A 27,221-nucleotide genomic window follows, 5' to 3' on the forward strand; every position below is an offset into this window, starting at 1 on the left:
TTGTGGCTGGAGATCACCAGTGGAATTCTCTCACAGTCCTGTTTGATCCATCCTCTTAATCTAACAAATTGATCATATGATAGTTTTTGAGTGCCCTAAAGATCTGCTGGGGTATTTTGTCCACAGCAGCAAAGTGATTTGTATTTTCCCCTTCTGGGTGCACTAAATGCATACTATCAGGTGTTACTCCATCTAATCCCTTCACTCTGACCTCTGGGCATACTTAGGGCTGTAGTTTGGCACAAGACTTCATCACTGTGCATATAGGTTACCATATCATCAAAAGAAAAGTAATAAAATATAACTGTTATGAAGACTGTACTTACAGTATATCTGTCTATTTCACTCTCAGGACCACGTCCCCCCCTTACTCCCTTTTGATCCTATGGATGACTATCAGAGAGCATCAATACTTAGATTATGAAAAATGACTCAGACTCAATCCTTCCAAGATTTATACCTTGGCATTTCATGCCACCTACAATCTCTGACAGAGCTCCCATCCTTCACTGTATATATATCTGCAGTTATTTAGAGTTTATGTTGAAGGTAAAAAATCTCTGCATGATTATTGATAACTGGCTGACATTTCAGGGCCAGAAGTCAGTCACTGTCAAATCTCCTTGCAACTGTTTGAGGAATATATTATCTGAATTAAGCATTTTGGTCCTTCTAATCATCTGTATCTTATAGTCTGCGGTTTGGCTGTCTCTTACCCGGACTGTTGTAGTGCTCTGTGCCACCCTATAGCTAGGACTAAACAGCCACTAGAGGTGTTTATTATATACAGAAGCAGAGATTGTGCCTGTGGATTGGCTGCATCAGTCCCACAGAGTCCACATGTTACTGCCATCTCCTTCTGCAGATGCATCACCTACAACCCACACGTGATCCCATTGTTCTGACACCCATGCTACTATATTTAGGTTATTCCGCTTTAATAGATTTACTGCATTAGTGAGTGTCATGATTCTGTCATCCTCTCCCACCTCCTCTAATTTACCTATCAGTATTACGTACTATGGAGCCTGTAACCTGTTAAATATCATTTAAGAAACACACGTGGCATATTCCAACAACCAGCTCTGCCTTAAGTCCCATCAGCCTGCTTTCCTCTGTTTTCATAATGGCAGATGCTTTTGCTTTGAATGAAGCCTTTATATGCTACATCTAAGGAAATCCCTCCACACCACATGCTCTAGAGACCTCAACATCATTACCACAATTAACAGAACATGCTGGAGGTACAGGTTCATAACCCAGAGATTGCCCATGCTATGGAACAGACTTCCCATACATGTCAAGCAGAGCACCTCACTGACACTCTTCAAGAGAAATCTTGATGAGTGGATGGGAAACAGAAAATTCACCCTGGGGATAACATCAGTGGCTCTAATTGACAGAGGTACTGGGAACTAAAGACAGATGGCACTATGCCAGGGCAATCCTATGGCTAGGCTTGTAAAGGCCTCAGGGCCATTAGCCTAGTACACACCTATGAACCTATGAACCTATATGTAATTAGACAGTAACGTCTGAGAAGTCTACGTTTTCAAGGGCTAAGAGACGTAGCCAAAGGGAGAGCCTCTGCTGTAAATACACATTTGACTAAACTTGTGTCACCTGGTGAGGCAAAAGATAATAACTTAAACAATGTCACTGTATTAGAAATCTAAACATAACAGCAACTTTGGGTTCTACATGACTTAGGTTTATAGCACAGTAGTGGAAATCATGCATTCAACACTCTCTCACTCATGACATAACAGGAAATATTGAAAACTGTCTTATGGATGATCAGTGTTGTACATATCAGATTTCTAATATGTCTTGTTATCCGGTATTTTCTGTACTATTCAACTTTAAAATCAACTTCTCTCTGATAAAGGCATACTTTTACTTTTTAAGTCATTCCCTAGATGTGTGTTCATTTCTTCATATAAATGTATTTTTTCGTACTGTTAGCAAAGCCTTTATTTAAAAACACTAAATAATAGCAACATGCATAATATCATATCAGATCTTATATAAAGGGAAACTATGGATGTAATAACAGAACAGAAGTGTACAATAACAAAATACAGAGAGAGTGAGAGAGAGAGAGAGAGAGAGAGTGTTTGCGTGCACATGTATAAATGCAAGCCCAAGAGACTGTTGTCCTGAGAATTATTTTCTTCTTCCGTGACCTTGACATGTTTACCAGTGATATGTCTATCCCTGTGGAACTGTCACCACGATGATTCATGTCCATCCAGAGTGTTTGGACAGCTATGCTATGTACAATTGCTTGGAAGATTTGTATTGTGGCAGCCTCCGTGTTTTTGCTGCATGGACATAAAGCATCACTGTCAGATCATTATCTTGGAAATGGATGCTGTTGCTAGTTGCCCTGAACTTCCTTGTCATATGTGAGTACTTCTAAGTGTCTGCAAATATCACTTTAAAACTGAAACAATACTGAATAAACTGGATTTTATTTTCAGGAGAAGAAATAATTCTAAGACTACCACATCCTTTCTTGGTGCTTTAATGTGCTCAAATATGTAAGTGCGGTGTGGAATTTCGCTCCCAAATTATTAAATTTAAATAAATCAGCCTTAAAAGCTCTATATCATTTGTCACAAAAACAAGCATTAGACAGTGAGATGCAGCTATCATCTGAATGCAGTTTTAGCACCTGAAGTGAAAGAGAGGTCCATTCAAGGTGATTTTGAAAAACTGTTGGGCACTGTCATCTTTATTCTGGATTTACAAGAATTTTGAAAGCAGCAATGCATGCAGTTTTACTCATGGCTGATGATTATCCATATTGCAATTTAAAGTGGAATGTTGAAACATATTCTTTCCTTAACAACAAGATTGAGTGTCATCTTCTGTGTCTGACTCATGCACAGAAGCAACACAAAACATATTACTAAAATAATACTCTTTATGCCATCTGTCAATGAAGTTTTGCTGACAAACTTCATTTTATGTTTATTTTCATTCCAAGTCTGTTTTTTTTATTTTACTTTTATCTACCAAATATCAAAGTGTATTAAAGACACACTTGCATTCATAGTTGTGATATTATTTGATGTAATTACTTACATATGCCCTACGTAACAGGAAATACAAATAACGCAATAGCTTTTAATGCAATGGACATTTCTCAGCATCACACATATCAAAATGTATGGTGCACTATCAAAAACTTACAATGAATAATCAGCTTAAATGCTCATTTTTCCTTTTGGATTGAACGATACTAGAACTTAATTAGTTCTAAGGGAATTAAAATCTTAATTAATTTAAAATTAGTCCATTTTAATGGCTTTAGTGCATCTATCCTTGAGCTTAGCAATCGCAGGTTTCTTACCAGCACAGTGATCTGTATTGTCTCTCTGTTGGAATGGATTGTCTGTTTTAATCCCCTCTATCCAAGAATTCATTGCATGTTTCTAGGTTAATAAGGTTGCAGATTCAAAAGACAGACTTGCCCCTAGATCAGAGGAAAGAGCTAGTTGATAAAAGAGGTGTTTTACTTGGCCAGGACTCATCCACATCCATGGTTCAACTGGCCAGTGAAATAGGAAAGGAGATTAACATACCTCTCAACGATCCAGATTTTTGCAGAATGTCTAGATTTTGCCTCATATTTTTGGTCTGTTACTCATAAAATCTCTGTTTTTCTGGTAAATCACTGGAATGATCTGAGGATTGAAGTCACCAAATAATGACACATATTTGAATTTCAGACTTCAAATCCTTCAGAAATTTTTGTTACTCTAACAACTTTCTAAGTTTATAAGAGTAATATTTAAAATCAGTCTCTATTTCTGGGCCTTTATCCCCCCATTTTGTCAGGCTTTGCCCAGATTTCTTGCCCTAAGAGGTTGAGAGGTATGGTACAATTGCAAAATCAGCAAAACAATAATGTGGCTATTGTTAACCAAAGCTGGCATTAAGATGACACAAGCATCATTAAGGACGGAAAAGCTAAGCTTATATTTCATAGTATTTAAACTGATATCTGGCATGAGACTTCATTGGTGGAGACACTGATATATGTATTTACACTTTTTAACATGTTTAAGAGGTTAGAGCGGTAATGGTACTGGTGAAACTGCAGTGGTTACAGTAAATGAAACTGTGCTGTCTGATTTGCATTTCAAATACTGTCATGAGTGAAGATTCAGTGACCAGAGGTAATGAGTGATCTGCTTTACAGAACTTAAAAATGAATGCAGTCATTTTCTCTAGCTGAACTATCAAGAGAAACTCATATATATATATATATATATATATATATATATATATATATATATATATATATATATATCATTAATATATTTACACTTATTTCTGCACTGAAAATGGCAGTACCTTAAAGCCTCTGGTTCTTAGATATGATGAAAGTCCTCAATTTCATTGTGACTGAAAATAAAATGCATGCATATTTTAGTGAGCTCATGCATGAAATCGCATTCTTAAATGTGCACATTTTCTTAGGACAGCATCAGATCTCAGCTGCGTCAGACTATCAGTTTCACCACTTATATAAACTGTGATTGTTTGCCTCCAGTCCTTTCCCATGATACTATTCCCAAATATCACCATGGTAGAAAATGAAATGCTTGCATCTTGTAACGTTTACATTGTTGTTCTAATGCATACTCCTAATGACATCATTCTAGCTGTGTTTTATAACAGGATATAATCTCTCCATGGGTACACTTACTTGCATCTCATACCTCATAGCAAACCTTGTTCATGAATTGACACAAGTAATTAAAATGCACCGAGTAATAAACTAAGTATTGACGTTACATGGCTGCATCTACACATCTGGATCAGCCATCTGATCGTCACTTATTCTCTAAAAGTAGCTACTGTCTAGATGTCATAAGACAATCTGTAGTTGTGCAGTATTGTGTAATAACCATACTCCCTGAGGGAACAAATCAGTTGTCTTGGCATTATGGGTAGATATACCTCAGGATTAGTGTTACTGTACAAACAGCACATGCATTTTCAAAGGGAAGCATATCTTCAGTCAGAAAGTCACATGAGTTATGTTATACTAAACCTGCAAAAAAATCTTCTATCAGTGATTCCCAACTCATTTCTACCTCTCAGACTAGACATGTTTTCTGTGACTTTCAATTTGTCTGCCAGCTGTACATATAAAACCTATTATTTTGGAAGAAAAGCATTAAATACATGGTCTGAACAGTTCCCTCAGTGCTCAGCAAGCTATTTTATTAAACTCCAAAGGAAATCAGAGCATTTTGGATCATGCACTTTTTACCTTGTGTCAATTAGAAGTTTAAGTATGGCTCTCACTTCACTCAGAAATTTGAATGTGGCTCTTAATTCTATAATGTTTGAACTTTGTTGCTCTCAAGAGTTAATTGTAATCTTAATAAACCAAATCTGTCATTTTGTTAAGAATGCACAACTGTGTACATTAGTAATTTACTTTTCTGAAAACATTTAACCAAAAAGGAAATTACATGGTTCCCGCATTCTGGCAATAGTTGTTGCTGTTGTTGTCTTTCGGCTTTTCCCGGTTAGGGGTCGCCACAGCAGAACTCCTGTCCGCTAATGATTAGCAGTAGATTTTCAGAAAAAAAAAGAATTCTTTAGGAGGCAAATCTGCAGAATAATTTTCCTCAGAATCTGATTTTTCATTCTATAGAGTGGGAACTTGAGAAACACTACCCAAGTTACATTCTTGTCCCTCAGACTGGGAATCATTATCTGATTTTTTTTTTTAACATGCGGGGAAGATTCAGTATTTAAAGACAGAAAGACTCTAAACAAACACTTAAAACCCAACAAATCCTTTGTCTGCTTTAGCAGGAGAAATATTTGTAGTTTTATGTTTTCTTTTTCTGGAAAGCACCCAGAAAAAATAGTGGCTTGAAGGACAACTCTCTTCCCCAGGGATAAGGCTCCTCAGTATGGCTTAGTGAAGGAGCATCCCTGGTCCCATCCTTGATGCCATTAAAAGTGGTTCTCCTATACCCAACAAGACAGCTGAGTAGCAACAGAGGATGTGCCCCCAGGTCCTTTGTGGCTTCCCAAGGAGCAGCACAAGGGAGACTGAGAGCAGAAGATGAGTGGTTTAAGGAAAATTGCTAAAGCAGAGTTACCCATCAGTGACTGAGGTAAAGAGAAATCTGGGGTAAAGCCCAAAGCCTCCTGGATATTTTTTTTCTTTTCTTTTTGCAGTTCAGGGAGGGATCTGCAGTACTAAGGGGAACCATGTCCATGTCCTAGCCACAAAAGGAGTTTCACAGGTAGGCAGCAGAGCCTTGAAGGGGCAGTGTTACATCCAAAATAAAAATTGCTTTCTGAGGTAAACCATTTTAGTGAAAACTACCAAACACAGTATATTCAGCACCTCATAACACTGTTATGCAGAAACAGCAAGGATTTCTTTACAAAAAAGAAAATGATAATAAACAATGGAATCCCCACAGGGATCCTTAACTTTTTGTAAGCTGAAAACAGTGTCTGACAAGCAATTAGTGGAGTTTGGATGATTTAGTCAAACAATTTGACTGGAAATTTATGTTTTGTGGTAAAATTGTTTGATGACAGTCCCAATCTCTAACTACCAAATGCCAATATTATTTGAGGTGAGTTCTACCATTGTATTAATGCTACTTAACTTATTGTGTTAGTAATGACTGAAATACAGCACAATAGATTAGAGTACAAATGACTGTACATTTTGTTGACTTTTGCCTCTGTCTCTGTGGCCCAGGTCATGACTGAGTAGGCTCCTAGGGCTATTTCATTTATCTGGTTAACAAATATCAAATAAATAAATAAACAGAACTGTGTGCAAGTAAAATTAAGAAACAATAAGTACATTTATAAATACAAACTAAAGAGAATAAAATCAAATTGACAAGCAAACAAAATAAAGCAAAACAGAGACTGCCACAGATATCCAGCTTATCAACAAGTCAGTAAAAACATCAAAATAGCAGCAGCTAGGTCCAAATAACTATAAAGGAGAGTCCAGATTTAAATATCAGTTTAGAATATAAATAAGACTTTAATGACATCACTGGTAGCTTAGGAACTATGTTGTGATCAAACCATGCTGGAACAAGGAATTCTGGTCTTTATGTCAAATATCAAACTTTTAGAACTAATCTCAGGATTAGAGTTTTCCATGGCAGAGCAGGTTGTCTGTGGAATGACCTATCATTACAAATAAAAGCAGTCAAAAGTTTAGAAACATTTAAAAGGTATGAGATAATTATTTTGGAAGTAAGTTTTTTACATATCTGCAAATAGTAGAAAACTATAATAATGTCTATTCAAGGCTTCGAGTTTGGATTACCAACACTGAATATTGAATGGCCTTTGGCAGCCAGCCAGAGGTGCAGATCCCTGTGTCCGCAGCAAAGTAGGTTCCTCAGATGAGGAACCTGATAAGCAAAAGATCAAAATATAGACATGTCCAACCTTACGCATGCAACATGCAGCAACCCCTATGAAGCAAAGGGCAAAGTCTCGAGAGTGTAGTTCAGGACAACAAGCTCCTTCAGTGACAGAGACAGACGGAGAGAAAGTGAGAGAGAAAAGTTAATGAGCTTCAAACTTGATTGCTTTGCCTTTCAGTGAATGACCATATCAATGATTTTTTTGTTTGTTCTGTTTTGTTTTTATTAAAATGGCTATAATCAGGAAGGACTATGACAGAAAAGTCCGTGCTAATTACAGCCACCAGATCATAATAAATATAATATTCTTCATTGGTCATCCCACATATATCTTTTTCTATAAACCAAATAAACAGTGCAACACTGCAACAATAAAAAATAATTAAGTAATAAAAATAAAAATAGGTACTGACTGAGGTATATTCAAACAACTAGGGACAGTGTAAGCTTTCATGTAAAGCACATCTGTAAACTAAATTCAAAAAAGTTAGAATCATCTCTCTGCAACACATAGGTTGTAGAAAAACATTTACCAATAAAGGTTTTTAAAGCCCTAGATTTCATAATAAATCACAAGTGACAGTGATAATTAAAGCATGGCCTTCAGCTGGTTAATCCTGGGTTGAATTTAGAAAATGCTTTGACCACAAAGTGTTGCCGTGGCTCAGTAAAGGGGGGAAATGTCTACTTATTATTCAGTAAAACTTTGGTGAACAGTTGTAAACAACTTGCTGTTTACGGCAAGCTAGTTGTACTTATCACTGCAATTTGCCTAAATGCCTGATTTAGAGAACTATTTCAGCAAAACGGAACCACTTCTCTAAGGTGGGGTTGGATTTTAAAAAAATGTATGCTTGCAGTGGCATGCTACCTTGAGCACTTCGGTCATACCTGATTCCCTAAAAGGGCTCTATGATTCCTCCTGCTGCAAAAGCAAAGGATGAACTGTGGAGGATTACTTTGGATTTCATAAAGTTAGTGGCCCTCACTATATTTGTAAACACTGACAGTATACAGTGGTGGGCATGCCTATGTATACTGACAAAACTAAGGCCTAGCTTATTTAAATCAGTGGACTTTCCTGATGTAGAGACAATCTTTTCCAGTATATCAGCAGTTTCACTGCAGTTATTTAATGTGGAAAGCTCATATACCTATAGCTACACTGCTGACATACAGGACAAGCAGTCCGCATGACCTCTGTTCTGTTCTGTTCTGAACTGTTACAACTGGCAATGCCTGCATGCAGCTGCAATCAGTGTGCAGTTTAGCTGCAACTTCAACTTCAAGTCTCCATATTTTATAGATGTTCACTATATCTGTTCACTGTCTGCACATATTACTTATTGGTTTTTTTTTTTGTGATACTGCGGACATACTAGTGTTTTCCCTGTTATGCTTGCAGTGTTATGGAAAACATACAGGTTATGTTTCTGAGCTGGCCATCTTCAAGTGAAATTAGGGGCTATTCATCAGGATCAGATGCCTTTGTGTTAGGAGAAGAAAGGCTCACCATATAATAGTTGTGAAACCCCTTACCTGCCATGGTATAGCGTTCCTGGTGCACTTCCTTTAGAATGTGGCAGTAGCTGCAGCACATCTCTGGAACACTTGCTGACAAAGAAAATGTGCAAGTCCAGTTTAAATAAACCAAAATGATTTTTGGAGGATGCTAAAACTATTTACTACACCCCCAATCTTTATATAGCCATCTCTGAGATCTCTGATTCATGAATGAAAAAAGGCATCCCCTTGCAGCAACCCAAGATAATGACCATGTATTTTGATCACTAGTGTGCTTAAATGGTAAATTTGTACAGATAGGCAATGAATGATCACCTTACTTTTTTACAGTGCTAATACCAATTGTCACACACACTTTCTGTTGCCATGGCAATGAGTCACAAGAGGATGATTGGACTCAATGAGTCCTATAGTAACCTATCACCATAGGGATACATGTCTAACAAAACAATTGGTTAAAACTAAGAAGCTTATCCAATAGGAAAGTTACCATTGAATGCTTCACTACTGGCTGTTGACTAATTTCTAAAACTGCAGTTGGCCACTGTGTTTCCAATCAATAGTAAGACTATGAATCTGCATTTGCATATGTGGTCCACCTCACATTTGTGACTGAGCATCTGGGTTTTAAATAGAATCTGTAGCAGGATTCACATATGATCTGAAAAAGGCTATATCAGCCAAAAGCGCTTATCGGACAAATTTTTATTCCTGCATTTTCCAGTTTTACTCAATAAATTTGTGGTTTTAACAGTTACATCATGGTGCCATGGTGGTCTGCCGAAGGTCTTCCTTGCAGTTTGTTTTGTTTCCATTGGCAGCTTGAGCAGTTGTAACAGTGTTTATTATTTTACTTTTTTACAGTGCGTCATATGAACTTTTTTAGATTTTACGTCATGACGTGGTTTAGAGTTCATAACAGTAGAAGAGTACAAACATGGGTAACACTGACTAAAATAATTCAGTTGCATATCTTTCAATATTGAATGCTTCCACTGTAGACTGAAAATATCGATTCAGTCCCATGTCCCCTATGGAAGGTCATATACTGATTGCTGAGAAAGTGCCCAATAATTACAGATCATCTGGACACTTTAGTGTCATTCATTCCGAAGGTACAGACTCCTGACATTATTTATGCCAACTCCCAGCTTTGGGGAAAGGAGAAACATCCCAAAACTGATGTGCACAGCACTATCAAATAATCCCTAGACCCACAGTGGTGGTGCTGCGGTAGCATTGTTGCCTCACAGTAAGACGCTGTCTGGTTCGATTCTCAGCTAGAGCGTCTTCTGCGTGGAGACATGTGTGAATGGGCGTACCTTCGTTGAAGGTTGTGCATCAGGGCTGGTAACTCGGCACGTAAAAATCAACTACCAATCATTAGTTGACCGGAATTCCGCTGTGACGACCCCTAACCGGGAAAAGCCAAAAGAAACAACAACAACCTTAACACATGTGCAAGTGATTTTCAAGCAATCACTGCTTGAAGGTACACAGGACAGCCATTCATTACCCCTTGGGACAAATATTTTCACTAGCATTCAGATTATGTAAAACACCCTTAGAATGGTTAACACTTCTTTAAAAATATACATGGTAACTTTATCAGCAGTTAAGAGTTTTGCTATTTTTAATGTGAACATGTACAGCACATAAGAAAGAAAAACAGTATTTTTAAAAAGATCAAAGTTAAGACTGTTGAATGTTGTATGGGACAGAGGAATAAAACACCAGTGTGTTTTTACTGAACCAAGATTAATTTCTCAGTGTGTTATATTATTATATATATAAACCGCCACTGCAACCTTGTTCCAAACAGTAAACACCTGAACGCAAGTTTATTAAAGTAAAATCAAGCGTTTTCGCCACAAGTCACTTGCAGCTTCATCAGAGAAAATACATTGAAACCTTAAAAACGCATGTCTTAAATAACTTTAAACAGGAAGTGACATAACACATTTCACGAATTTAAAATTTAAAATGTAAAATGAACCAGCGCACCATCTATAATTAAAAACAATCCTCACATCTATAACTAAGACAATACAATATACACGCATTAAAAAGCAAACCTAGAAGGTTATAAACATAAATATCCAAATGTAAATTATGGATAACAAACCTCCTAATATATACTATTCTTTTACTTAAAGAGTTGTTTGTCTATGCAGAAATTTATATTTATTATTTGTAGGTGGTTTCTAAATACTCCCTTTTACTTGAAAATCGAGAATTAGAATGGCAACTGAAGTTAGATGCCTTCAGGTTTCCAGGCCTTAACGAAAATTGTAACATATCTGCTGTTCTTAAATTAAGAAGTTACATGAGATAATATATTTATTCCCTTTGTGTAATCATTATTATTATTAATTTTATTTTGGTCCCGTTATTCTCATAGTAGATGGTAAAAAGGATTTGATAAATTATTATATTATATTATATATAGATATTTGGTCTTTTTTATTTTAGAGGTATTAATTTATTTTAGTATGTGTGTATATAAATATACATTTTTTTATTATTTTTTTACACATTTTCATACCTTTAAATTTTGGTATGTGATAGTTTATGGGGTACGCTTAGTGTACTGTTTGGGGTGGTTATATATATTTTTAGAAACCACCTACAAATAATAAATATAAATTTCTGCATAGGCAAACAACTCTTTAAGTAAAAGAATAGCATATATTAGGAGGTTTGTTATCCATAATTTACATTTGGATATTTATGTTTATAACCTTCTAGGTTTGCTTTTTAAGCGTGTATATTGTATTGTCTTAGTTATAGATGTGAGGATTGTTTTTAATTATAGATGGTGCGCTGGTTCATTTTACATTTTAAATTTTAAATTCGTGGAATGTGTTATGTCACTTCCTGTTTAAAGTTATTTAAGACATGCGTTTTCAAGGTTTTAATGTATTTTCTCTGATGAAGCTGCAAGTGACTTGTGGCGAAAACGCTTGATTTTACTTTAATAAACTTGCGTTCAGGTGTTTACTGTTTGGAACAAGGTTGCAGTGGCGGTTTATTTTTATTGCTTTCTTCGTTTGGTAGCTGTTTATATTATTATATATGATCATTCCCAATTTAAATTATTATCTGGAATTACAGTACAATATAAATTATTGCATTTATAAAAATCATGCATTATTGTTCTTTACCATTTGGTCTAGGTTTAATAATCTGAAAAATAGTTTTTAAGCATTTATAATTATATGAACCCAGCAGCCTTTTTCCTTTCAGCTGAAATGAGTGGTAGTATTAAATGGTGAAACTGCATTTTCTTGTCTCTTTTACAAGTACTGCAGGCATCTGTATCAACACTTAATAACCACTAAAATGGAAACACTAGGAAGTGAATAAAGAGAATGTGTACAGATAAGAAAACCTCTTTTTTGTGGACTACAAAATAAGAAAACTAGCACAAAATATACATTTAGTGAATGGTTTTCATCCAAATGCAAAGGAATGTTATCATGTGATTATATTTTGTATCTGTTTTGCAGATGAGACTTCATTTGAAGCTGGAATACGGGTACAAATCCACAGTCAAGAGGAACCGCCATACATCCATGAACTGGGTTTTGGGGTTTCACCAGGGTTTCAGACATTTGTGTCATGTCAGGAACAAAGGGTTGGTTAACTTTTTCATTCAGATTCCTATTTATGTGTTTAAGTTTGTGTGTGCATGCACATGTGTGTGTCTGTGTGTGTATCTGTCTCTGTGTGCATTTCTATGTGTGATTGCTTTTACGTCTGTCTGCCTGCTCACAGAACAGACTTGAGTGCAGCCTTAGGCAAGCCCACGCTTGCCTTTGTAGGGCTCTGCATGTAACTACAGTGGACTCCAACTCCTAACATACAGTTTACAGTTGTAACCATTCAATTACCGACATGTCTTGAACCTTCCAGGTTTTTGAATTTCAGGGTTGTCTTTGTAAACACTTATAAGCTGCATCTGGATATGCTATGATTTCCATCCTATAATGTTAAATACTACAAAATGAAGTATGTTTTAATCAAGCAGCAATACCCAACAGGGTGGGTGTTACAGGAAAATAACAATGCCCAAGGATGTTTATTAATTTAATCAAATTATTTGGTATGTGAGGACATACATTTAAATATTTGCCCTTATTTAGTAACAATAAACATACAAATATTATTATTTGTATGCTACTGAAATCAAAGTTCTTTCTGACATATGTGAAAAGATTGTTGAAGGCAAAAAGAAATATGAGCTTGTGTAACCTGACATTTATATATGGTAAGAGTTGAAGGCAAGCATACAATACAATGACAGCTCAATTGTAGCAGCATTAATGGTGGAGTTGTACCTTTATTTTCTGTCCAGTCTTGTCTTCTGAAGAAGTCTCCTTCAGACATAGATTAGGGAAAGTGAACTATCTTTTCTTGCAGTTATACTGATTGACACTTGATTAATGTATTTGCTTTGTAGTCCATCACTAGTTTTGTCATTCACTCTTTTATTTTGCAACATTTTAATCTAGGCAGAAGTAAATTAAAATATTTATAATGAAATATAAACATGCCAAAAGCTATTTAGTAGGAACCAAATTGTGTCAAAATGTCAGTATATAGAAATGCGACTTATTTAATGGATCGTCACTGTGGTAGAAAATGCTTAGTCAATGGCTTTATGCTTTACCCCGCATGCATAATTTTATTTGTCATACAAAACTAACAACCTGTATTAATAATCTCTTTTGGTCCTTGAGTCCCTAAGCTGCTTCATTTGAAATGAGTCCTATTAATGTGCACTAAATTACACTGCCAATTTATTTTCCGAAACATCATAATGGATAGCATGATTCTATGCTGGGCAGGTGTATTTAGACAAAATGCGGAACAGGTGGCATATGGTTATGTTTCAAAAGCAGCAAGCTCATGTTCTGCGTAGGGAATAGAATTTTGCTGTAACTATAATGAACCTGTTAGAAAGAATAACTTAAGCTGCATTAATATACAGTGACTGTGGTGTTACGGTCTTTTACTCCAAACTACTGGCATCAATTAACAATGGTAATCAAGAACTAACTGATCATAACAGTGTATAGTAAATAATGATGCTGCTTTGAGCAATGATCAGCATCAACCATCCCCAAACAGGTTCAATACCATACAGCTATGAACGGTGTTATAACCACTGGCATCCTTGGGATTTGTCCACCTCTCTTTCTCTCAACTGCATGCCTCACAGTGCTGTCTTAACAACAGTAACAGGACTGTGGCTAAACATAATACATTCACATATACATAAATGATTTTTCTGCAAGTTTAATAACACATTTTCAGTGCCACTACCCTCTCCTGCTTTTATGGTAATACACATGGCCACTATCCAGAGCAAATTGATATACTAATGTCACTATCACTACACACACTTAAAATAAGCCAACCATACTTTTAGAATATAGTAGATATAGCTACAAAAGCTAAGCGCTTACCCTCTTCTAAAGACAGATGACAATAGTTATAAGTTAACAGTTGTGTTTGATTATCCTTATGTACATTAGTAAGCATTCAGCCACATACTTTTGAGATTTAAAAATGAAATTATTTATTTAAAGAAATTGTACAATACAGTTTAAAAAATAAATATACATGAAAGTGTGCACTTGCACAAAAAAATGAATGATCAGACAAATGGCATTAGCAAAACACTATTAGCTTGTCAGTTAACAGCATACGTACTGAAGATGACTATAATCAATCTACCTAAAACCTGCAAATAACTCATAAGTGAAGTCCATAAACATGAAATAACTGATAATTGAAGCAAGAAGCCTCTCTTCTCAGCTGCAGTCCTTGTAAAATTTTATAAAGTCCACAGAACATTTATAGAAGAATACACAGACTACAGCTGACTGACTGACAACTTGAAGTGTAAGTATCCACTCTGAGCTTAGAAGGAAGGGTGTCATTTAACTGATAAATTTCCAGAAGTGTATATGGGATAAGGTAACAATGGTAAATATTCAGTTAGTACAGCCTTTTTAAACAGAATCCCCATTTAAGCATTAGATTAGAGAATCAGTCCTGACAATAATATTAATGCATACCACACACACACACACACATATAGATAACAGATATACCTTTGTTGATATTTTACTGAAACGTAACTGTAAGTTGTATGTAGTTTTTTTATATTATACACCTTTGCTACATTTCTACTAAAATGTAAATTTTAGATAGTCCTGCACACTCCATCTCAAGTACATCTTCACTGGAATAAATACATATTTTATTTAACTTTTTCAGTTCAATTAGAATAACAAGAGCACTATTACACTGCCAAAAATAGCTACTACCACTGCAAATGTCTTCTTCTTCTTCAGTTAGTCCCAGTTTCTCTACGACTCAGATTAAATATCCCCACTCTAGTCTGTTGAAGTTTTTTTCTGCAGCAAGCATACAAACAGCAGTGGTGGAGGAAAGAAGAAATAAATCACCTCAGGGTTTTGGTGAAAAGTACATATGAAGTTTCTAGGATCCAATTGTATGATAACACTATTGCACAAATGTAAACAAATTTTATGAAACGGAACACGCTGGACCCAGATGTACTCACTAATTTGGGAAATGAGCAGACTTGTTATCTACTGGTATTGGATTGTGCCTGAATGTATTAGCATTAACGTACAGTTAGAAGAAGGCATGCCCAGCAACTGCTGAAAGAGAAATAATGCACTATACATATGGACTGTACATAATTTATTGTATGTCTACTCCACTGTTTTGTTATAAATATATTTAACTTGGAAAAGCATTCATTACAAAGTAAGACAAAATCACATAAGTAATAACCAAAAATATATTAAACAATTAACACGAATAGGAAAAAACAAAAGAGACCAGCCATCATTTATCATCCAATCACTTCATATGCAATATCAGAAGGATACATTTTAAGTGTGGAAGCTAGCCAATGAGGAACACTCCCAATGCCACTGAAGTAGTAAGTTCTACAGATGGGATGCATGATATGCAAAAAAATGAACACCAGAGTTCCCTAAATGCATCTGTGGAACCACCAGCAAACCTTGAGTGGGAATCATAGTTGGGATATATGGTGCCATTAATCAGATAAGAGGGACCTGAGTCATGTATAGACAAGTACACCAACACCAAAACCTTAAAAATAATTCTAAATCAAACCATCATCTAACGTAGATTATGAGAAAAGAAGTAATATGTTGACAACAAGTAGTACTACTAACTAACATAGCAGCAGAGTTCAGCACTAACTGTAAATGTTACAATTCAGTGTTGGGTAGTCCTAGACAAATAACACTGCAATAATCCAGCCTTGATGAGACTAAGGAATGAAATACTATTGAGAGATCAGCTTGAGACAAAAAGTGTTTTATCCTAGATATGTTTCTTAAATGACAACATGATGATTTTACAACAGTGGGTCCTGCATTGTCAATCTGTAGTGCAGAACAACATCTAGGTTATGCACCTTTCCAACAAAGTCAAACTTTTTCCCATCATAGAAGATGCAAATATGCAGGAATGGGATACTAGAATCCGTCAAAGTAGCACCACCTTGGATTTGGAGGCGTTCAGTTTCAACCATTTATATGAATGCTAAGAGTGAATGGTTGAAGATGACTGGCTAAGGAATACCCACGCGCCATTGCACTGTGTGGGAAGGAGGGGGCAGATCTGAGTATCAGACACATTACTCTGGTATGCTAGCCCCTTTCCCTAATAAAGTCTTCCAATGGAAGCATACAGACTGTGAATAATAATGAGCCCAAGACTGACCCTTGTGGAATTTCACAATCCAGACTGTATGAAGATGTATTCAAGCCTGCGCAAATCCTTTAGAAATGGCCTAACAGGTAAGATGTGAACCAGTCTAAGACCAGAGGACAAACCTCAATAAAACCTGAATCATTCAATCAACATGCCATTGACAACAGTGTCAAATGCTATTGAGAAATTCAAGAGGTCCAATACTGAATAGTTTCATCATTCTCTGGCCATCAGGAGACTATTTTCTATATAAGCAAGGGCAGATTCTTTACTGTGGTGATTGCAACATCCAGACTGAAATGGGTCCATGACTTCATTAACTATAAGTCTGAAGTTGCTTAAATACAATGTTTTCAATCACCATTCCTAAAAGTGAAAGATTAGAGATACAGTAGAAATTATTAAGTATATTGGGGTCTACTGTTGGTTTCTTTAGAGAAGGGATATCACATCCTGTAGCACCCTGCTAGTCCATGGAATGCTTTTAACTTCTAGTTGAAAATGGGCAAATATGACTAGTACTTGTGCCTTCTTACCTAATAGGAATACTAAGTCAAAGGTATGACCCAGCCTAAGAGTTGCAGATGTAATTATCTGAGCAAACACAAAAACTTTCATTATACAGCTGAATTATTGGTCAAAAGCCCCTGACTAGCCTCCAACCCAAAGGTTAAAGTCACCCAGCACTAATATGTGCTCATGATCAACTACAGAGTGAAGGAGACAATCAGTGAACTCCTAAAGGAATTTCCTCACACAGAAAGATGAATAGTAGATGAGAAGAAACCTATACTTTGTTCCTGCAACCAAGATATGTTCAAAGGAGGTAGCGTGCCTACTGGCAACTGTGCCTATCATAGTTCAGAACTAGCACAAACAGCCAGTTCACCCATACTTTCACCCCTCCTAGGACACTGTAGTATTAGAAAACCAGGCAGAATAGCAGAGGCTAAGTAAGGGTCAAATATATCATCCAGCCAGGCTTCTGTAATAAATCCCAGGTCAACATTCTCTAGCAGGTCTGACGTGATCCCTCTCCTGTTATGTTGTACTGCAGGAAGACATTGTACCTAATTTTGTGACTATTACCTGCCCTTTGACATATTTTATAAATGGCTAAGGTATCCAGGTACTACGGGAAAAACATTGTACATAATCTTACAGCTATTGGCTGTCTTTTGACAGATCTCACCGAAGGAAATGTCTTTTATGCTGCAATACTCTATTAGTGTAGGTAGAGCATTTAATGACCTGAAAATACTGTAATGGTCTGTACCCATGTTATTGACTCCTGATTTTATTTAGAAATTTATTTTTATATGGATGAATCAAAGGTGGCTCTGGAGGAACAGTATTGTCTCAGGATATTCAAGATGAAGAGCACCCTGTATGCTATACAGTACATGTTGAAAATTAAGCAAGGCTGAAAATATACTTTCAGCCATAGAAAAGGAGTGTGAAGCTTGCAAAGAAGGCCATCTTCTCATTAAAATATTACCTCTTAGGTAGACACTTAACCAGGAGACCATCCATACCTTATTGCAATGGCTGAATAAACAACAGAGTATCACGACAGTCTACCCAATAAGCTGTCAATCATAGACCTTGGTTCAATAATATGAATGCTGATGGTTTATCTAGGTCTTACAACCCAGTTGTACAACTCTAAGACTGATGGTTTTGCACTTTGGGGAAGGGGTTTAGTTGTGATATCTTGAGTGTGAAAAAGGTAGAATGTGCCTTTGCATTGATCTTGTATTGTCATACTCCCATGAAAATTAGCCAGGCATTTATTGCATTTGAAAGAATAATAACTGCCAATTTAGCAAGCAATAATGCCTGTCAGGGAGGGCATTCCTAGAGAAATAAAGGACTGCCCAGATGTCCTGTGAGGCCTGATGCCTCAGGCAGAGGGCCTCTATACCCTCTGGAATATGCATTATTTCCCCTATAATTCTGACACTTGATGGCATTAAAGTGTTTAGATAATGGGTTATCTGTTAAATTGTTTTTTATTTGTTTTTATTAGCATTTTTATATATATTTTATATAAAATAGTTCTACTGCCCAATGTTTCAGTGTTGCTGCAGTATTATGTAATTGTTGGCAGAAATATTTTACATCAAAAATATAACTTATGATAGTATTTAACTCACATTCACACACATATGAATAGGGACAGAATGACAGACAGGCGTACATAAACACAGAGTTTCTCAACAAGGTGCCCAGCAATTACAACAACTTTCTTGACTGAATACATCTGAATTGCCTGTTTGTTATCAAATAAATGAAAAATGGATTCATGACAGTGCAGGGGACTGCAACCCTCATTCCCATCCTTCTTAACAGCCCCTGATTTTTCAGAATGTTCCTGATTTTAAATCAGATCCTTGCTCATACTCTATATATTCTGGTAATCAACTGAGGATTGTAGTCAGTCATTAAAGGCAGACATTGTAGTTTCATACTTTTTATTATTTAGGTAAAGTGTATTCACAGAAAGCTTCTTGCCCTGAGTGTTGAATTATTGAGCAAGGAAGTTAGGAGGTATGCACTCTTCTTTGGGATGTTAGGAGGTATGCACTCTCCTTTAGAAAATTAGGAGGTATGCACTCTCCCTTAAGAAGTTAAGATGTATGCGCTCTCCCTTTCACCAATGTTTTCTCTCTCTCCTCCTTGCACACACACATGTAACTGCATTACATTTTGTTTACTTTTTTTCCACCTCTATACATAGCTTTTTAAGTCATGCTTAATTAGGGGAAAGTAAAACGGCAAGTCTTTGTAACTCTTGCTGCTGCAGTTCCCTTTGGTAGTTAACTTTTTTTTTTTTGCTATTATTTTTTTATTTACTTTTTTACACTAAACAGAAAAGCTGTGTTTAGCAAGTGTAAAATAAGGCAGCTATTTATTTTTTTTTTTATCCATGCTTCTCAACAGCTTTATATGCTGCCATGAAGTGGCAGGTGTGACATTGTGAGGAATTGCCAGTTGTACCAGAAGAAGTGAGACAGTGCATGTGTGGCATATGCTAGTATGGCTGGCTGAAGTTTTATAAACAATTTTATGTCATTTGGCTGTCACATTAATTTGTACAGATACTTGTATTAAAAAAGTATTTGTAAAAGTTGATTATGTTAAAAAATGTTGCAACAGAATCTTAACAGAGTTCTGAATGTGAACTGTGCCAGAGTCAGGTCAGGTGACTAGATGTGATGGAATTCTATAACAAGCTGAAGGGCAGTACTCTGGCAGCAGCAGTCTGTTTTTTGGTTTTGTTTTTCTTTGGAATCTGATACCTAAAAGATCTATGTCAGTTATCACAGTTCAGTAATAGTTGTTCAGTAGTAGTTAGTTGCTCAGTTTAGTGTGTGGAATATCTCATCTTACCTTTTGGAAATGAGCATCTCAGCAGTACATCTTGCCTTGCAATATTAAGTGAGCTAAATAGGGACAGTTTGTCTTTAGTTAGGAAAAGCAAGAAGAGATTAGTATAGTATGATTTCTTTCTCTGCATGTGAGATTCTATCCAACTGGGTTATTTTATATTTCCTGTGGCTGAAAACTCTGATGTTTATTGTAACTAAATATTACGTATTTCCTGCTTTCTATTTTATTACCCACTATTAAATATTTTTATATCTTTTTATTGTGGCTGGTCTTTTACTGAATATTTTTAATATTTTGACAGTACTTGTGCTTATTTCAGTGTCACTGTGGCCACTCTGAAAAGCCTTACTGCTTCAGTCACACTCCACCATTTTTATAAGTATTAATTTGACACATTGGTTACCCCTTTGTAAGAGCCTTACGCTATTTGGCTGGAGGCAGCAATCTACCCTGTGGTATGGAGAGAGAGAGGACACAGCTGGTGAAGCTGTATCAGCCTTTCCCGGGTGTGTATGTGTGTGTTCATGTGAAAAATCAGATATTCAAGTGTTTGTGCCAGATACTTGGAACTGGGACACAGTCTTGTTTGGGATCTGGAGAGACAGAGAGTCCAGTCCCAGTGGAGCACATTCGCTTTGTGTTCTTAGGGGAAACTGTGTTGGATGCAGAAAGAGATGCATTTGAAATACTGTGTAAATCCATCATTCCTATGTTTAGTGACCTCCTTTCACTAGTGTCAGTGGTGAGTATTAGGGCTTCTTGATCTCCGGCCCGGGATAAAGAGGACATGTTATCACATTTTATCGGCATCAGAGAAGTGGGATATTAATTGAACTTCAATAGCTTGTAAGCACTTGTCACTGAAGGTGTGTGTACTCTCAACAGCCACAAGGTAAACATTCTGTGTTTCAGTTTCACAACAGTTTTATTTATTTTTGTTAGTTTAGTCAGGAAAAGCAGGCAAAGACGTCAGCAGTAGACTATAGCAAGTTGACAAAGAACCAGTTGGCCAAGGTGTGTGAAGCCAGAGGACTGGTGCATGCTAACCTGAAAAAAGGTGATATGATTTCAGTCTTAATTGCAGCTGCAGCATGGTCTAGCAACCAGTGAGATAACCAGTCTGATGATGGGGATGTGGAGCCTTAGGAAACAGGACAGTTCATCTTTTCCTCAGATGATTTAAAAATCTGTCTGGAGTTAAAGAGACTTGAACTGGAGGCTGAAGAAAGGGAGAAGCAGAGTCAGTATGAACTGCGATGCTTGGAGGCTGAGGAGAAGGAGAAGCAGCGTCGGCATGAACTAGAGGACAAACGTTTGCAGACCAAAGAGAAACTGCAGTGTTTGGAGGCTGAAGAAAAGGAAAAGCAGTGTCAACATGAAAAGGAGATACTGACTCTTCAACAGAGTCATGGAGGTAATGGGGAGGGGAGTGACTGAACCCCAGAAGCAAAAAATATCATTACATATCTTCCACAATTAAAAAATGATACTGATTTTGATGGTTTTATTCATATATTTGAAAGGGTATGTAAACAGTATGATGTTGACCAAGAGCTCTGGGTATGGCTCCTGATCCCTTACACCATGGTAAAGCTGTAATTGCTGTTTCTAAAATGTCTGATACTGACTGTTTAAATTATGAAAAAGTAAAACAATGTTTGATAGACTGTTTTAAATTAACACCTGAAGCTTACAGGAAAAAGTTTCATGAGCATAGACACAAGGCAGATGAACGTGCCTTCTTCTTCTTCTTTCGGCTGTTCCCGTTAGGGGTCGCCACAGCAGATCATCTGTTTCCATTTCTTCCTGTCCTCTGCATCTTGCTCTGTCACACCAAACACCTGCATGTCCTCTCTCACCACATCCATAAACCTTATCTTAGGCCTTCCTCTTTTCCTGTTACTTGGCAGCTTCATCCTTAGCATCTTTGTCCCAATATACTCTGCATCCCTCCTCAGCACATGTCCAAACCAATGTAATCTTGCCTCTCTGGCTTTGTCTCCAAACCTTCCAACCTGGGCTGACCTTCTAATATACGTATTCCTAATCCTGTCCACCCTCGTCACACCCAGTGCAACTCTTAACATCTTTAACTCTGCCACATCCAGCTCTGACTCCTGCCTTTTTGTCAATGTCACTGTCTCCAACCCATATAAGATAGCTGATCTCACTACCCTCTTGTAGACCTTCCCTTTCACTCTTACTGGTACTAGTCTATCACAAATCATTCCTGACACTATTCAACACCCACGCCATCCTGCTTGTACTCTCTTCTTCCCCTCTCTTCCACACTCACCATTACTCTGAACATGACAGCCATTCACCCACCTGTGAAAGTAAGTGCTTAACTCAACAATATGATCACATTCACTTTCATCTGTCTCTTGGACTAAGACAGAATATATATGTGTGAATGATAGGGAGGATAGAGGAATGGTGAGGATGCAGGGGGTAGAGGTGGCAAAGGTGGATGAGTTTAAATACTTGGGATCAACAGTTCAGAAGGCAGATGAAAGTGTATGTGATCATATTGCTGAGTTAAACACTTACTTTCATAGGTGGGTGAATGGCTGTCAGGTCATCACTTTTGAAAGGCTGACAAACCTTATGATGAGAGAACAAGTCCATAGCACTTTTCCTTAAGACATGAAAATCTGGCTGGCAGAGCAAGAATTTAACTCTGCAGATGAGCTGGGGAGAAAATGTGAGCTCTACTTAGCAAGCAGGGCATCACTGCATATGAAGGGAATACCCAGTGCTGCAGATGGATATAAGGGAACTCATGGTGGGCAGCCTATATAACCCCAACAGAGTCTACCAATAACAGAGAAAGCCACTTGTTCAAGTACATGTCCAGGACCAGTGGTTAGATGTTTTAAATATAACCAGAGGGGCATGTAGCATACAAATGTCCATTGAAGCAAGGTCAAGAACAAAAGGTGAGGGAGCCAGTAAGTGGAAATAACTGCCTGCCAGTGGAAAGCTGTCTGGAGACAACAGAGGTAGCAAACTATCACTGAAGTTTGTATCCTATCTTACTGGATGGAAGACAAGCCACTGCTAACAGAGACACATCCTCTGAAATAACCTTTGTAAAGCCTGCAGTGGTTAAAGAAGAGCAGTACCTGTATGGGCAGTCCACACTAGTTAGATCTTTTGGAGGGACCCCATTCCAAATACCTTTGGCTAGGGTTCAACTTGACTGGAAGGGTGGAAAAGAGAACAAGTAAGTAGGTGTGTTTGAGGATATGCCTGCAGATGTCTTAATATTGAATGATTTTGATAATGTAGTACCTTGTGTGCATTCAGTTACACACAGTCAGGCTTGGAAACAGACAAGAAGGTCTGGTAGCCTGAGGGGACCCGGACAGACCCCATGCCTGAAGTTGAGGTTGATGATGAGTTTATTTCAGGGAGGGAGCTACACTGTAGCAGTAAGCCTGAAAGTGAGACACAGCTGCTGGTAGGTACTGATGTTCCTGTGGACAGGGTGATTGCAAAGACATAGGTGAGTGGTAGTACCCAGGCTGACAGTGAGGCATCGCTATCAGAAGATAGTAGGCTTCCTGTGGAAGGGGAGTTGGGAGAGGTTACAAAGACAGAGTTGAGACAAACTCAGATTTTGGAATCCACCTTATGTGGCTTGAGGGAGGAAGCTAAGGATGCACCTGATCCTCAAGGAAAAGGAGAGTGTGTATACTGGAACAAAGGATTACTGTACAGAGAGTGTACCCCCAAGGGAGGGCTAGAGGGTGAGTCAATATGGCAGTTGGTAGTGCCCATAGCCTACTGTCTGGTAAATCTAGCAATAGCACATGACATTCCTTTTGCAGATAACAAAGGGTTACTGTATAGAGAGTGGACCCCCAAGGGAGGGCTAGAGGGTGAGGTAATATGGCAGTTAGAAGTGTCTAGAGCCTACTGTCTGGCACCTATAGCCATATCCCATCACATTCCTTTTGCAGGTCATATGGGCATAAAGCATACCAAGAGTCATATTATTCAGAATTTTATGGGCCTGGGATTGCAAGGCATGTAACAGGGTACTGCAGGACATGTGAGCAGTGCCAAAAGGTAGGCAAGGCAGGGGACAGGGCCAAAGCTCCATTGATGTCTTTGCCTGTGATTGAAGAGCTGTTTCAGAAGATAGCTATGGATAATGTGGGGCCTCTGACTTCCCCACATTCCATGGGGAAGAAGTATAACCTGGTGGTAGTAAGATACCCTGAGGTGGTGGCTCTGTCCTCCATCAAGGCTGAGAAGGTGGCAAATGCTTTGCTAGACATTTTCAGCAGGGTAGGTTTCCCAAGACAAATACTAACTGACAGAGGTGCCAATTTTATGTCAGACCTGCTAGCTTGTCTGTGGAAGTGCTGTGTGGTGATGCACCTAAAGACCAACCCCTACCAACCCCAGGCTAATATTCTTGCGGAGAGGTTAAACTCTACACTAAAGACCATGCTATGGGTATTTGCAGACCAGTTTAGGAGAGAGTGGAACAAATATTTGCTCCATTTACTGTTTGTATACAGAGAGATACCCTAAGAATCCACAAGTTTTTCACCCTTTGAGTTGCTGTAGCATGAGGAGGCCTTTAGATTTTATTTGGGATGAGTGAGAGGGTGAGTGTGAATCCCACAAGGAGTCTGTTGTGGCATATATCCTAAACCTCAGGACAAGACTTAGGGAGCTCATGGCCTTGACCCAGGAGAACCTGGCAGGAGCCCAACAGCAGAAAAAGGTCTGATATGGCAGAAATGCTTGAGTCTGAGAATATGCTGTGAACAGCAGGTTATGATGCTCATTCCTGTTAGATACAATAAGCTGCAGGTAGCTTGAGCAGAATCCTTCAAAGTGGTAAGGAAGGTCAGTGATGTTAATTATATGGTAAACTTGCTTGACAGAAGACAGAAGCACAAATTGTACTATGTTAACATTATGAAGCCTCAGCATGTCAGGGAGGCCCTGGGCAGACTGCAAATGGCATGGTTGACCATTAAGCCCAGTAAGTGTCATGTGGGTATGGCAGAGGTCTCTTGCCCAGGACTTAGAGTGCGAGTTGGTAAGATTAGGTCAGAATTTGCTAAGGTGGAAGATATTCAGGCATGGTCTGTCCCCATTACCAAAAAGCAAGTTAGGGCATTCTCGGGGACAGCAGGGTACTATAGAAAGTTTATTCCCAATTATAGTACAACAGCTGCTCCCCTCATAGACCTGACAGGGAAAAACAGGCTAGATAAGGTAGTGTGGACCCCATCCTGCAAGCAGATATTCCAAAAGCTTAAAGGGGCTTTAGGAGAACCCCCAGTATTAGCCAGTCCAGATTACAGCAATGCCAGTGCAGATGGGTTCTCAAGACAGGGAATAGGTTAATGTGGTCCAAGACAAGCCCATTTCTCTCAAGCAACATTTTATCAGGGGCACTTGAAAAACTAACTTGAGTCATCAAAGGGGGGATGTGACATTGTGAGGTATTGCCAGTTGTACTAGGAGAAGTGAGACATTGTATGTATGGCATATGCCAGTATGGCTGGCTGACATTTTGTAAATAATCTTATGTCATCTGACTGTCACATTAATTTGTACAGATGCTTGTATTAACAAATGTATTTAAAAAAGTTGCTTATGTTTAAAAAAATGCTGCAACAGAATCTTAATAGAGTTCTGAATGTGAACTCTGCCAGAGTCAGGTGACTAGATATGATGGAATTCTATAACCAGCTGAATAACGGAACTCTGGCAGCAACAGTTTGTTTTTGTTTTTGTTTTTTTTTTTTTTGGAATCTAATACATAAAAGATCTATGTTAGTTATCACAGTTCACTAATAGTTGTTCAGTACTAGTTAGTTGTACAGTTCACTGTGTGGAGTATCTCATCTTCCCCTGTAGAAATGAGCATCTCAGCAGTACATCTTGCCTTGTGATATTAAGTGAGTTAACTAGGGACACTTTCTCTTTACTTTAGTTAGGAAAAGTACCATGAGATTAGTTTATTATTATTACTTTTTCTGCATGTGAGATTCTATCCAACTGTGGTATTTTACATTTCCTGTGAATGAAACTCTGATGTTTATTGTAACTAAATATTAAGTATTTTCCTGTTTTCTATTTTTATTATCCATTATTAAATATTTTTATATCTTTTTATTGTGACTGGTCTTTTACTGAATATTTTCAATATCTTGAGAGTACATGTGCTTATTTCAGTGTCACTGTGAACACTCCAAAAAGCCTTACTGCTTTGGTCACACTCTACCATTTTTATCATTATTAATTTGCCACAGTATAATTGGTTACCCCTTTGTAAGAGCCTTACAGTATTTGGCTTGTGGCAGCAATATACCCTGTGGTCTGGATAAAGAGGGCACAGCTGGTGAATCTGTGTCAGCCTTTCCCAGATGTGCATGTGTCTGCATGTGAAAAATCAAATATTCAAGCATGTGTGTCAGATATACGGAACTGGGACTTAGTGCTCCAAGGCGGGTGTTGTTTTGGATCTGGGGAGACAGAGAGTTCAGTCCCAGTGAAGCATGTTCCCTGTATGCTCTTGGGGGAAATTGTGTTGGATGCATGGGCTGCATTTGAAATACTGTGTAAATCCATCATTCCTGTGTTCTTAGTTGACCACCTCTCACCAGTGTCAGTGTTGAGAACTGAGGATCCTTGATTACTGGTTTGTGGTAAAGAGGGGAGCACCATCACTGCAGGAAACATTTATATATTAATAACCTGTTGGAAAATATTTATTTCCAGTATGACATGAATGCATGTTTTGCCCATTATCTAAGCTTGTGCAAAAGAATGTAACCTGGAAGCAAACATACAGGAAGTTGTCTCATCAGTCATCAGTCAAAGGTTCATCATCGATCAGAGCAGGGGTTCAGGCCAAAGATATCAGTTTTCTCTCTGAAACCAGTTCAGATGAAGATTTTTTTTGATGGAGTGGGTTGGAGCTGAAGGGAAGGCCTGCAGCAGTGATCTTTGTCTGGCTGCTTGTTGCTGGAGTGGCAATGTGAGACTGAGCCTGTATTGTGGCAATGTTTCTTAAGGACTATAATCTTACATAAA

General features: G+C 37.8%; 1 protein-coding gene across 1 annotated transcript in view; it reads left to right on the forward strand.

Moving 5' to 3' along the window:
• Window positions 1-27,221, forward strand: part of ASIC4 (acid sensing ion channel subunit family member 4) — a 406,766-nt gene that overhangs the window by 102,144 nt on the left and 277,401 nt on the right. Inside the window, exon 3 of the mRNA XM_044075400.1 lies at window positions 12,479-12,606. Within this exon, the coding sequence (XP_043931335.1) occupies window positions 12,479-12,606 (128 nt within the window). The remainder of the gene's footprint in view (window positions 1-12,478; window positions 12,607-27,221) is intronic.

The sequence above is a fragment of the Protopterus annectens genome, chromosome 6.part1 (assembly GCF_019279795.1).
Source record: "Protopterus annectens isolate FY-2018-M chromosome 6.part1, PAN1.0, whole genome shotgun sequence".
Lineage (NCBI taxonomy): Eukaryota > Metazoa > Chordata > Ceratodontiformes > Protopteridae > Protopterus > Protopterus annectens.